Source organism: Bos indicus x Bos taurus, chromosome 22 (assembly GCF_003369695.1).
Source record: "Bos indicus x Bos taurus breed Angus x Brahman F1 hybrid chromosome 22, Bos_hybrid_MaternalHap_v2.0, whole genome shotgun sequence".
NCBI classification, from domain to species: domain Eukaryota; kingdom Metazoa; phylum Chordata; class Mammalia; order Artiodactyla; family Bovidae; genus Bos; species Bos indicus x Bos taurus.
Window position 1 is genome coordinate 34723590 of NC_040097.1, and position 14388 is coordinate 34737977.

Below are 14388 nucleotides of genomic sequence, written 5' to 3' on the forward strand. Positions count from 1 at the left end.
GCTACAGCTTATGGGACTGCAAAGAGTCAGATACAACTGAAGCAAATTAGCACACACACACACATCATATCTGTGCAACTCTAACATCGTTTATGTTGAAGTATTCTAAAGTAAATTTTAGAAAATGTACTTCACTTCTGTTGGCAATTGTCAGAACACTAAAAGCTATATAAATAGTTGGCCTCAAATAAACGCTGATAAAAATTAATCATATTCATTGAAAGTTCTACTTATGTTAGCAGTTGTTATTGAAACAAGCCTAGCAATGTTTACATCAATGTTTTACATATACAATCCTTGCTTAGTTTAATGACTAGGAAAATTTAATTTCTGAGTTGTCTTTGAACGAACAACAAAAAAGATGTATTTAGAGTTTTATCAACATTCTACATTTATGCAGAATATATTCTTTTGTGAATGAGTGTATGAAATTCATTCATTCATTTATTTATAAAGGTTTATTGAGTGTCTCCTATGGTTTTGACATGCAGAATAAGGGTGGATAGGATGTGGCATGTGCCCCGAGGAGTATAAAATCTCTTACAAATATGCTCATGAAGCAAGTGCAAAAAATAACTTGAGAGCCTTTATTTTAGTTTTATAAGTAGAGCATGTACATGAGAAACATTTGACTAATACAGAAAAGTAAAAAAGGCATATTAAAACCATCTAAAACCTATGTACATTTTAAATAAATTTTCTTTTTTAAAAATGTTATATTTAATATAATAAATATATTGTATATAATTTATTCTTTAAAAATTATAAATAAAAATTATAATTATACATGTCCCCCACCCCACATAACCCAGATGCCGCCCTCATTTGGATGCCGTAGGCTAGAGGAGCACAAACTGGTTTGCTCTCCTGTGAACTGGGCATCTGGAGTCCCTCCAGGAAGGAAGCTAATATAATGCTTTGTGTCACTAGAACTCCTTAAACGGTTTGAAAAGTGGTGACACAAATGTATACATATGCAAAAATTCACTGAGCTATACACCTAAATTTTGTGTACTTTAGAACATCTGTGTTATTCCTCAATTTTTAAAAAGTTCACGAGGTGATTATCACTGTGTAAGAGTTTTGTGAGAAGTGACTCAGTACATGACTTACATGTGGGGATGTAAGATAGATCATTTTCTCCATCGCTGTAGTCAAGTGACCTTGAGATCTGGTTCTTTTCTCTTTCTCCATTTTGAAAGGATTTGAATTAGATATTGTCTCAGAATACTGCTTGGTAAGAATTTGGGATCTATAGGTAAATAAAAGGAAAACAGACAGACAAAAAACTGTTAGATTTAGTTCTATTCCTGTCAGTGTTCAAGCACAGTATTTTGCTATTTAATCAAACAAATGATAATATATTAATGATATTAGTTTATCCAACATAATTATTAATTAATGGTGACATTTTCCCAATAAAATCAATTGGCTCATAGTAAAAATCTACATTTATTTCATCTCCTGCAGGGATGGTGAATTATAACTCCAAACAATTCTTTTGTCTTGTCATTTCAGTGACATGAAACAGTTTGAATGGATTTAGCTGTAATGTACAATATTTCCTTTGTTTTCAGAGCAAAAAGCCCATTAACAGTTATTTCAGGATTACCGTGTTTATGACACTTGTAAATTGATTTATGGTATTAGCCAAGCATGTGAGTGAACAAAAGCCTTTTCATTTTCTTTGTGTTTATCCTTTCCCAGTTTCAAGGTGTTGAGTGATTCAGATCACACTTTAGGCTTATGGAAATATGCTGGACTTCCTCCCTATAAGACCTAATTTTGGAATGAAGGGAATCGTTTAGCTTGATAAGCACATAAAATGGAGTTGTGTAAAGGGGCACGTGAGGTCCCAGGGAAGTGAGGGTGACATCCACCCCATCCTGAAAATGTCAGATGGCTTTGTATAAGACACTTTGTGTTACAAAGTGTCACTAATTCTCAAGCCCTTATTTTTGAAAATAAAATGCAATTTACATAATTCTATGATATGACACCAAGCCAGACTATTACACAGATCCATTGAGTTATTTTTAAAGCTGCAATTTGGATACCAGGGTCATAATATATCTCTTCCTGCTGATTATAATAAAAGTTGCTGATCTATTTCAAGCTTCTTAGTTGAAAACGTTATTTAATGATTTAGCATGCATGAAGTTAATTCCGACCCCCAGAAATCATGGTGGCAGCAGCAACTTCATGCTGTTTCTCAGTAAAGAGGAATGTCAACACAGCACTTTTGGGGGCTGATTACCTTCTATGCCTTCTTTAGAAATGGCAGATGGACAGCCGCTGACATGGCTGCTTTGTGTAGCTGTTGCAGTAGATATAAGGCTTTTAGAAACAGTGATCATGAGAGGTTTTTTTTTCTTTTGAAGCTGATTTATTATATTTTCTCTTTAGAAATTTGACCTGAGCATGTTTGTGAAAAATTATTATTAACAGAAAATAGCAAGAATGTGGAAAATACCACCAAGATAAATTTTAGTATCTTGAACTAGCTGCCTTCTAAGCTGTTTTTGATCAATTACCTCACTGGTCAGATTCTGGTTCATTTTAAAAGGAAGTAGGAATGTCCATATTTTGAGATTAAATTATATGAATTTGCATTACATTATTTCCTTCAAGGAAGAAAGCATTTATAATTCAGTAGGACCTTTGGAGAACAATAGTGTCAGAGGTTTTTGAGTAAACATGACACCATTACTGTTAAGTGTAAAAAACAAGTGGCTGTTAGGAATGATTATTATGCAGAATATATTAACAAAAGCAACAAGACATTTAATTTTAAAATACTTGTGTTTCTCTTCAATTTAGAAAGGTAGCATATAATAGTTCAGTGTGAAAATGTAATCTTGATTTATTCTATTCCTTTTTGCCTTTTTTATATTTTAGTAATGGAATCTAAAGCAGACTCCAATAGAAACAGTGCAAAATCAGTGAGTTAAGACTCAAAGCATGAAAGAAATACCAGAAGGCATCAAGTATTCTACTAACAGCTACCCAGATTAAAATAATTACTATATTTTGGGTTTATATTTTCTTTAGTTCGACCATGACATTACAAAATCATAAAGCAATAAGAAACAAGCATTGTGTTACATTATATAATTGTTGTTCTGGATGTGTGGAGCAGAGATACACTTACGCTCAAAGGGATTCAGTATGAATCTAGTTCAAACAGAAGAGGTCTGGATAGCATGGTAGCCTTAAAGAAACCTTTCTTCCTGTTTTCTTTTGTTCTACAAGTAAGCTAGTGAAAGTTCTCAAGACTTTGTTTTGCCTTAAGGAATCTCCTTACTGCTATCGGAATACTTCAGGATAATCTCTGATTTCCATTGATTGAATAAACATTAAAAATGTCTTTATTATGGAAATATTAAAATATACCTCAAAATAAAGAATTTCCATATATATATCTATTGCATAGCTTCAGCATTTATCAACACTGTATCGATTCTTTTATGCTTTCTGCACTAGATCAGTTAGCCCTTCCTGCATTGCAACCATGCTAAAACAGATTGATTTCATAAAAGACACGTTTGTTATTGTTGGTTAGTCTACCATTTGTTCCGGTCTATAGAGGATGAAATATATATATTTTCCCTTCTACTCTTCTGCTCCTCTTGAGTGGGTCTCTGAAACAAAAGGCGTATTAAATAAAGTTGCATGTTTCTGTTAATCTAAGTTTTATGTGATATGGGAGCCCTCATAAAGAAATAAGCCACTCCAGTGTTCTTGCCTGGAGAATCCCAGGGATGGGGGAAGCCTGATGGGCTGCCGTCTGTGGGGTTGCACAGAGTCGGACACAACTGACATGACTCAGCAGCATAAGGAAATAAAGACCTGAATAAATGGTTATTCATGCTACACTTGAGAAAGAGCAGAAAGTTGTAGAAATGTAGTAGGAAAAAAGGCATCTGAGCTGAGTGTAGTGACCTGCAGGAAACTTGGCAAGGTCTGTTTGTTTGGATTCTTGGCAGCATCCCTCCATCTTCAGAGATAAGGATGTTCCTTTTCCTCATGGTAGAGGAGGGCAGCTCTTACATGAAGGTTTTATGAATTTGCTTCAGGAGAAGGTCAAAGAGTCCTTCAGGCCTTCCCGTTCCTAAAATTCCTTCAGCTTAAAATACTCAATATGTCAAAGTGCATGTTTGTGGGTAGGGTGTCCTGATCCCCAGGCAGGACACAAGCAGTTCTGCTGATCTTAACCAGTCTTGGGTGGATACTGATCAGGCTGCTCTTAGATGTGTGTCCAACTGGCAGGTCATCTGGGGCTGGCTCATGTAGGGTGGCTGTCCTTCCACATTGGTGGCTGGCTGGCTGTTGGCCAGGATTATAGAGGGTGATGCGAAGATGTCGCTCCTCTTCCGGTAGTAGCTAGTGCAGTCTATACTGAGCAGAGTTCCAAAAGAGAGAATAAAACATGCATGAGTTCTTGAAGCCCCAACTCAGAACTTACACTGTTGGTCAAAGCCGACCAGATTGAAGAAGTGAGGAAATACATGTAATGTCATCTGGCAAAGCATGTGGATGCATGAGAATGGAAGACTTTTTGTTATCAATCTAACATGGTCCACCCACACCTTAAAAAAGAAAAAAAAAACAACTCTATTTAGTAGAGTGTTTAAAATCTATTAATAGCATTTCACCAGTAAATACAGTCAGCAAAAACAAGACTGGGAACTGACTGTGGCTCAGATCATGAACTCCTTATTACAAAATTCAGATTTAAATTGAAGAAAGTAGGGGAAACCACTAGACCATTCAGGAATGACCTAAATTAAACCCCTTACAATTATACAGTAGAAGTGACAAATAGATTCAAGGGATTAGATCTGATAGACAGAGTGCCTGAAGAACTGTGGACAGAGGTTTGTGACATTGTACAGGAGGCAGGGATCAAGACAATCACCAAGAAAAATAAATGCAAAAAAGCAAAATGGTTGTCTGAGGAGGCCTTACAAATAGCTGTGAAAAGAAGAGAAGAGAAAGGCATAGGAGAAAAGGAAAGATACACCCATTTGAATGCAGAGTTCCAAAGAATAGCAAGGAGAGATAGAAAGCCTTTCTCAGTGATCAGTGCAAAGAAATGGAGGAAAACAATAGAATGGGAAAGACTAGAGATCTCTGCAAGAAAATTAGAGATACCAAGGGAACATTTCATGCAAAGATGGGCACAAAAAAGGACAGAAATGGTATGGACCTAACAGAAGCAGAAGATATTAAGAGGAGGTGGCAAAAATACACAGAAGAACTATATAAAAAAGACTTTCATGACCCAGATAATCACGATGGTGTGATCGCTCACCTAGAGTCAGACATCCTGGAATGTGAAGTCAAGTGGGCCTTAGGAAGCATCACTATGAACAAAGCTAGTGGAGGTGATGGAATTCCAGTTGAGCTATTTCAAATCCTAAAAGATGATGCTGTGAAAGTGCTACACTCAATATGCCAGCCAATTTGGAAAACTCAGCAGTGGCCACAGGACTGGAAAAAGTCAGTTTTCATTCCAATGCCAAAGAATGCTCAAACTACCACACGATTGCACTTATCTCACACGTTAGCAAAGTAATGCTCAAAATTCTCCAAGCCAGACTTCAACAGTATGTGAACCTTGAACTTCCAGGTGTTCGAGCTGGTTTTAGAATAGGCAGAGAAAGCAGAGATCAAGTTGCCAACATCTGTTGGATCACTGGAAAAGCAAGAGAGTTCCAGAAAAACATCTGCTTCTGCTTTATTGACTATGCCAAAGCCTTTGACTGTGTGGATCATAGCAAACTGGGAAATTATTAAAGAGGAATACCAGATCACCTGATGTGCCTCCTGAGAAATCTGTATGCAGGTCAAGAAGCAACAGTTAGAACTGGACATGGAACAACAGACTGGTTTCAAAATCAGGAAAGGAGTATGTCAAGGCTGTGTATTGTCACCCTGCTTATTTAACTTCTATGCAGAGTACATCATGTGAAATACCAGGCTGGATGAAGCCCAAGCTGGGATCAAATTGCTGGGAGACGTATCAATAACCTCAGATATGCAGATGGCAGCACTTTTATGGCAGAAAATGAAGAACAACTAAAGAGCCTCTTGATGAAAATGAAAGAGGAAAATGAAAAAGTTGGCTTAAAACTCAACATTCAGAAAACTAAGATCATGGCATCTTGTCCCATGACTTCACGGCAAATGGATGGGGAAACAATGGAAACAGTGAGAGACTATTTTTTGGGCTCCAAAATCACTGCAGATGGTGACTACAGCCATGAAATTAAAAGACATTTGCTCCTTGGATGGAAAGCCATGATCAGCATACTAAAAAAGCAGAGACATTACTTTGCCTACAAATGTTAGTCTAGCCAAAGCTATGATTTTTCCAGTAGTCATTTATGGATGTGAGAGTTGGACTACAAAGAAAGCTGAGTGCTAAAGAATCGATGCTTTTGATCTGTGGTGTTGGAGAAGACTCTTGAGAGTCCCTTGGACTGCAAGGAGATCCAACCAGTCCATCCTAAAGGAGATCAGTCCTGGGTGTTCATTGGAGGGACTGATGTTGAAGCTGAAACTCCAATACTTCGGCCACCTGATGCGGAGAGCTGACTCATTTGAAAAGACTCTGATGCTGGGAAGGATTGTGGGCAGGAGGAGAAGGGGACGACAGAGGATGAGATGGCTGGATGGCATCACCAACTCAATGGACATGAGTTTGAGTAAGCTCTAGGAGTTGGTGATGGAGAAGGGAAGCCTGGGGTGCTGCAGACCATGGGGTCACTCAGAGTTGGACATTACTGAGCGACTGAACTGAACTAGATAGTTTAGTGAAAAGTGTTTTAAGTCATTATGATTTTATTACTCTAATAGAAGCCCTACAGGTTATCTATACTCTTTGAATCAAAATATTATTACCAGAGGCTATATCCTAGTTACCACTAACAACGAAGTTACCGTCAGTGTCACTAGTAGTAAATTGCATTTATTATCCTGTCATGTATGCTAGGGATTCCCTCATAGCTCATTTGGTAAAGAATCCGCCTGCAATGCAGGTGACCTGGTTCGATTCCTGGATCCGCTGGAGAAGGGATAGGCTGCCTACTCCAGTATTCTTGGGCTTCACTTGTGGCTCAGCTGGTAAAGACTCTGCCTGCAATGCAGGAGACCTGGGTTTGATCCCTGGGTTGGGAAGATCCCCTGGAGAAGGGAAAGGCTACCCACTCCAGTATTCTGGCCTGGAGAATTCCATGGACTGTATAGTCCATTGGGTCACAAAGAGTCGGACACGACTGAGCTACTTTCTCTCACTCACTCACTCACTCACTCAATGTATGTTAAACATATATTACCTCACTTAACACTCGCTAAGTATGCTTACAGGGTGGCAACTCTTATATTCGTTTATAGAAGTGAATGGTAAAGGTTAAATGAAGTGCCCATGGCTACATAATTAGTGAGTGATTGCTTTGAAGTCACGATAAACTGACTCCATTCTCCATATTCTTATTTACTACATATTTTTCTCTTTTGTGGCTGGTCAGCAGTCTGCAGTATCTTGACATTTACTTACGGAGGCCAGGTGGAATGGAAAGGCTAAGCCACCTCTCCTCCAGTTCCTAAAGCAGAAAATGAATAAGTTAAGAGGGTAATTTGTTCAGATTTACCGCAGTGAAGCTGTGTTAAGAACATGATACAGATCTATGGGTTCACTTTGTAATGTTGTTGATGCGTGTATGTTAGAGGCTGCTGTTTTGGAGAAACAAAGACCTTCATTTTCTTATTGCTGTATTAGAAGCGTCTTGTGTGGTATGCATGCCTATCCATGTTTCTGTTTCTGTTGAAACCAATGTTTTCCTAGTTTTTGTCACGCTAGTCATTCTGGAAAAGTTAAGTCAGGAAGGGTCAATTTAATAACAGTGAGACATCCATTTCCTTTTGAGTGAGATGTCATGAATATTTTGTTTGTTTCTGAGCAGGATCTAGCATGGCAGGAAGATGTAACCCAGTTGGTCCAGAGTCATAAAAATTCATTGGTTCTTTTTTGGATCTGAGTTAATGTCATTTAATCAGCTTTATGTAACTATGCCTCAAAAATAGTTTAGTATATATTTTTTTTATTGTCTTAGTGTCAGCACCATCCTGAGTTCCAATAATGACTTTTATCTTGAGTTTTGATGTAAAGCGTTAAATTAATATTCTTTCAAAAAAAATTTTTTTTTAAATTTATGGCTGTGCTGGGTTTTTGTTGCTGCGTAGGCATTTCTCTAGATGCAGAGAGGCAGGGCTCCTCTCTGGTTGCAGTGTTCAGGCTTCTCATTGCGGTGGCTTCTCTCGGGCAGGCTTCTGGTTGCGGTGGCGCACAGGCTCTAGGGCACGCAGGCTTCAGTAGCTGCAGCAGGTGGGCTCAGCAGTTGTGGCTCCGGGCTCTTGCATGGGAGAGATCTTCCCGGATCACAAGTGGGATCTTCCCGGATCACAGATCAAACCTGTGTCTTCTTCACTGACAGACGGATTCTTTACCATTGAGCCACCACGGATTCTCTAAATTTGTATTCTTTGAACAAAGATAAATGAGAATGTGCTTTTATTGTTATTGTACTGTTGTAAAACCTAATTACTAATAGTATGCCCTTTTATGCCTTCTGACGGTGAGATTATGACCGACATTCCCTTTTCAGTATGAAAGCTGTTTGGGGCTGTCATCATCACCACCTAATGGAGTGTTGCTTGCAGGGGGTCATATTTTAACTTCCAGTTACTTTTATGTAACAGCCTCTTAACTATAAGTCTCAGGTAAATTGAAGCTAATCCCTGCAGGTGATAAGGTCAGATATAAAACTAACTGTTACCCCTATTCTGGAAACTAAGGATGTCATCATTGTTTGTTATGGGACTGAATTTATATCCTTATATTAAGCCAGGGCTTCAGTGTGGCATGCTTTTATGGGAGAGAATTTCTTGGATCAAGACCATGTGGTTAAAATCATTAAAATTATAAAAGTCATACTGTCACTGTAGAACAATTCATATCTATGAGATATTTTACTATGGCAATTAGAGACAGTTGAGCTCACTAACCTAAATCAGTAATTAATTGAAATTAAAGCCTGTTCTCACTTATTTGACTGTCTAGTATTTTTATTCTCTATTTCAGGGTAGGATGACAGATTAATCTGGAAATTTGGTCTCTTAATAGCATTTGAAAGCCTTACTCCCTACAGATAGAGGATTGCTCAAATGCATAAAACACCTTTAAATCAGCATTGACTATTAATGGAACAGAATATTAAGTAATAAATTGCAGGTAAATGTTTATATATAACTATAAACAATGAATTTAGATTATTATCATGGTATATTATCACAGTATTTCAAGAGAAGGAAAAGGAAAATTCAAAGGTCAAGGAATTAACATTTTCATCTTACATTTTTACCTTAGAAGTAGCTAAATGATTCATTCTCTCTCTACAAATAATGTAGAACTGAGTTTTTTGTCTTCAGGCAATGTTCTGCTTTTTATAATGAAATCAATTTTTTTCACATTTTATTTTGTTGACTGGGATAATTCATTTCACCAGGAAAATGGTGTCATTTAACATAATAACCTTTTTGAAAATACTTTTAATTACCAGCGTAAGTTATTTTTCATTTTAGGAAATATTCTGAACCACGCAAGGGTAGTTTTTTTTTTTTTTTCCAATTTCCATTTTACAAATGGGTCAAATTAGATCAGACAAAGTAAAATTGACATTACTCTAAGAACAAAGATTCATAACATTTTGTGAATGTCGTCGAGGGAGTTGGGAGTATTTTCCTTCATGATCAATATAACTGTAGTCAAAATATAAATGTGTTGCTGTCTTTTTAGACTTTCTATTTTATAACAGTAACACAGTAGCATTAGTTACTACTTTGGATTTTACCTACTTGCATAACTGTATGAAAAGCTCTACTGCATAATATCTTGAGGTACAACTTGATAGCCGAGACAGCAAAAGAGACACTGATGTATAGAACAGTCTTATGGACTCTGTGGGAGAGGGAGAGGGTGGGAAGATTTGGGAGAATGGCATTGAAACATGTGAAACGTCATGTATGAAACGAGATGCCAGTCCAGGTTCAATGCACGATGCTGGATGCTTGGGGCTGGTGCACTGGGACGACCCAGAGGGATGGTGTGGGGAGGGAGGAGGGTTTTTTTTTTTTTTTTAAATAAAAAGAAAGAAAAAAATATTAAAAAAATAAATAAATAAAAATAAAAATCTTCAGCTCAAATGTGATGTTGTAATCTCTTCCCCTTATGTAGTAATTATCCCTTACTTTGTTCACCATATATCTATATCATAATACTTCTACAAAAAAAAAAGAAATTTTAAAAAGTCAAGATATTTGGAGTTAAATATAAATTAAATTGCTTATCTGACTCTACTTACATTAATTTTTCTACTAGTTATAATGAATGAATAAATTCTTTTTACAGAAAAGTAAATACCTGGAAAAAATAATTATCACATTTTAAAGCAAATTCATTTTTAGGGTTACATTATATCATTTGCAAGTTTCCTCTCCCATTTAATAGATTGCCTTTTCATTGTGTCAGTGGTTTCCTTTGCTGTGTAAAAGCTTTTAAATTTAATTAGGTCCCATTTGTTTAATTTTGCTTTTGTTTCCTTTCTTTTAAGAGACAGATCCAAAAAATTATTTTAACAATTTATGTCAGATAATATTCTGCTGATGTTTCATTTTAGGAGTTACATAGTATCTGGTCTTACATTTAAGTCTTTAAACCATTTTGAGTTTTTTTTTTTTAATATATGAAAAAAATTTAATAAATTCATTGTTTTACACATAGGTGTCCAATTTTCCCAGGACCACTTATTGAGTATTCTTGCCTGCTTATCATATATTTTTGCCTTCTTTGTTGTAGATTAATTGACCTTAAGTGAGTGGGTTTATTCTGGGCTTTCTATTCTGTTTCAGTGATCAATGTGATTGTTTTTGTTCCAGTACCATACTGCTTTGGTTACTGTAGCTTTGTAGTATACTCTAAAGTCAGGGACTGTGATCCCTCCAGCTCTGTTCTTCTTTATCAAGATTGCTTTGGCTATTTGTGGTGTTTGTGTTTCTATACAAATTTTAAAATTATTCATTCTAGTTCTGCAAAAAAGGCACTTGGTATTTTGATAGAGATTGCATTGAATCTGTATATAGCCTTGGGTACTATGGTCATTTTAACAATATTAATTCTCCTAATTCAAGAACACAGTATAGCTTTACATTCGTTTGTTTCATCTTTAATGTCTTTCATCAGTGTCTTAGTTTTCTGAGTAAGGTCTTTCACCTCCTGTTGTTGTTCAGTCTCCCAGTTATGTCCAACTCTTTGCTTCCTCATGGACTATATAGCCTGCCAGGATCCTCTGTCCATGGAATTCTCCAAGCAATAATACTGGAGTGGGTAGTCATCCCTTCCCCAGGTGATCTTCCCAACTTAGGGATTGAACAAGGATCTCCTGCATTGCAGACATACTCTTTACCATCTGGGCCACCAGGGAAGACCATGGGATGGTCATATATGGCTTTTATTATGTCAGAATGTCTATCACCAAAAAATAAATAATGTATATTGACAAGGATGTGGAAAAAGGGGAACCCTCATATACTGTTGGTAGGAATATAAATTGGTGCAACCACTGTGGAAAACAGTATGAAGAGTTCTCAAAGAAATAAAAATAGAACTAGCATATGACCCAGCTTTCTGCTCCTGGGTATATATCTTTGAAAACCCCAAAAGACTAATTTGAAAAGACACATGCACTCCCAACTTTCATTGCGGCATTGTTTACAATTGCCAGGGTATGGAAGCAACCTAAGTATCCACCAACAAATGAATGGATAAAGACGTGGTACACTCACATATACATACATACATACATACACACACACACAATGGACTACTACTCAGTCATAAAAAGAATGACATTATGCCTTTTGCAGTAACATTGATGGAGGGCATTAAAATGACAAATACTGTATGATATCACTGATACGTGGAATCTAAAAAACCCACAACTTGTGAATAAAGCAAAAGAAGCAAGAAGCAAACACAGATATAGAGAACAAACTTACCGTATCAGTGGATAGAGGAAAGTGGGGGAAATGGCAATCTAGGGGTAGGAGGATAAAAGGGTTATTAAGGGATTATATGAAATCATGTGTGTAAAACTTTTAAAATTTTGGAATCACTGTTGAAGTTAAAGAATCATTCATTCCATAAAGCAGTTCAGGTCAGTTCAGTTGCTCAGTCACATCCAACTATTTGCGACCCCATGGACTACAGCACTTCAGGCCTCCCTGTCCATCACCAACTCCTGGAGCATATTCAAACTCATGTTCATTGAGTCAGTGATGCCATCCAGCCATCTCATCCTCTGTCATCCCCTTCTCCTCCTGCCCTCAATCCCTCCCAGCATCAGAGTCTTTTCCAATGAGTCAACTCTTCGCATGAGGTGGCCAAAGTACTGGAGTTTCAGCTTTAGCATCATTCCTTCCAAAGAACACCCAGGACTGATCTCCTTTAGAATGGACTGGTTGGATCTCCTTGCAGTCCAAGGGACTCTCAAGAGTCTTCTCCAACACACAGTTCAAAAGCATCAATTCTTCGGCACTTAGCTTTCTTTATAGTCCAACTCTCACATCCATACATGACTACTCGTAAAACCATAGCCTTGACTAGATGGACCTTTGTTGGCAAAGTAATGTCTCTGCTTTTTAATATGCTGTCCAAGTTGGTCATAACTTTTCTTTCAAGGAGCAAGAGTCTTTTAAATTCATGGCTGCAGTCACCATCTGCAGTGATTTTGGAGCCCCCCCAAAATAAAGTCTGTCACTGTTTCCACTGTTTTCCCATCTATTTGCCATGAAGTGATCATAAGGGACATAAGGGATTTGATTTAGGTCATCCCTGAATGGTCTAGTGGTATCATAAAATAGTACATTATTATAAACTATTAAATAATAATATATAATATATTATAAATATTATATAATAAAATAATATAGAACAGTAAAATACAATAAAACAGTACATGATAATTAATGTTTGAATATCTATTATCATGTCAGAATAAAACAAAATCACAAGAGAAAGTAAGGAGAAATTTATATTTTAACCCTTAATATATTTCTGTCAACAATGGAATGAATAAACTTTCTGCCAAAGTGGAAATTAACTGATGCTCTTATGTTTTTATTGAGGCAAGTCTAGATTCATGAATTTTAGTTGTAGTGGCTGGTCTTAACCATTCATTCTTCCTATTCCCTTCCCTGTATCCTGCTATTTACTTTCTGTTAGTGTGATAATTTTGAATATGAACAGTTCTTTTGCCAGGGAAATAAAATATTAAATTTCTGACAGTGAACAACTCAAATGAGGTTAAATGCTTAAAATAAAGATTGAAAACGAGTCACCTTTTGAATGAAGTTACCTAACTGAAGTTACTCTCAAAGCCACTGACATTTATTAGAATGTACTAGAGTACATTCCCGGAGAAGGCAATGGCAACCCACTCCAGTACTCTTGCCTGGAAAATCCCATGGACAGAGGAGCCTGGTGGGCTGCAGTCCATGGGGTCGCTAAGAGTCGGACACGACTGGGTGACTTCACTTTCACTGTTCACTTTCATGCATTGGAGGAGGAAACGGCAACCCACTCCAGTGTTCTTGCCTGGAGAATCCCAGGGACGGTGGGGCCTGGTGGGCTGCTGTCTATGGGGTCGCATAGAGTCGGACACGACTGAAGCGACTTAGCGGCAGCAGCAGCAGAGTACATTCCAAGTAAAAATTCCTCTGATCAAAAAAAAAAAAATTATGGGAGTAGTTTATGGTTTACCATATCAACTGTCCTTTATTTTAAATACAAAGAGGAAAAACTTAATTTGTATGAATTTATTTGAGAACAGTTTGATAAAGAGGAAATTATTGCCAACAGAAAAATATATTCAACTTCTGTTATGTTGACCATTTACAGTACATGAACTTAAAGTATGTGTTACTCTTTTGTTTGTTTGTTTCCAGGTGTGTTTGTTTGTAACCAGCTTCTGATCGAAAGTAAGAAAAGACATTACGATTTTCATTCTTTCTGGGCTGCCTCCTTCCTGAAGAGCAATGGAGGTGGTGTTAAGTGGAAGAGGATTAATCACATCTCTAATTTTCTTCCTGTTAAAATTCTCAACAGCTATTGATATACCACTTTCAGGTAAAGTGACAATATTCAATACCTACTTTGGAAGTCCATATGTACATTTTGATTTTCAAGTTGAATAATTATATATTGAACATGTGATTTTTCTGCCATATTTCTACCAGTCTTACAGCAATCTACATGGAATTCATGTTCTC

At 36.9% G+C, this 14388-nt stretch overlaps 1 protein-coding gene across 11 annotated transcripts in view; it reads left to right on the forward strand.

The window, feature by feature from the left end:
- The window catches only part of CHL1 (cell adhesion molecule L1 like), a 224732-nt gene that overhangs the window by 111929 nt on the left and 98415 nt on the right, over positions 1-14388 (forward strand). For all 11 annotated transcript variants that reach the window (XM_027522315.1, XM_027522317.1, XM_027522309.1 and 8 more), the window contains one exon: positions 14065-14245. In XM_027522315.1, the coding sequence (XP_027378116.1) occupies positions 14155-14245 (91 nt within the window). In that variant the 5' untranslated portion in view covers positions 14065-14154. The remainder of the gene's footprint in view (positions 1-14064; positions 14246-14388) is intronic.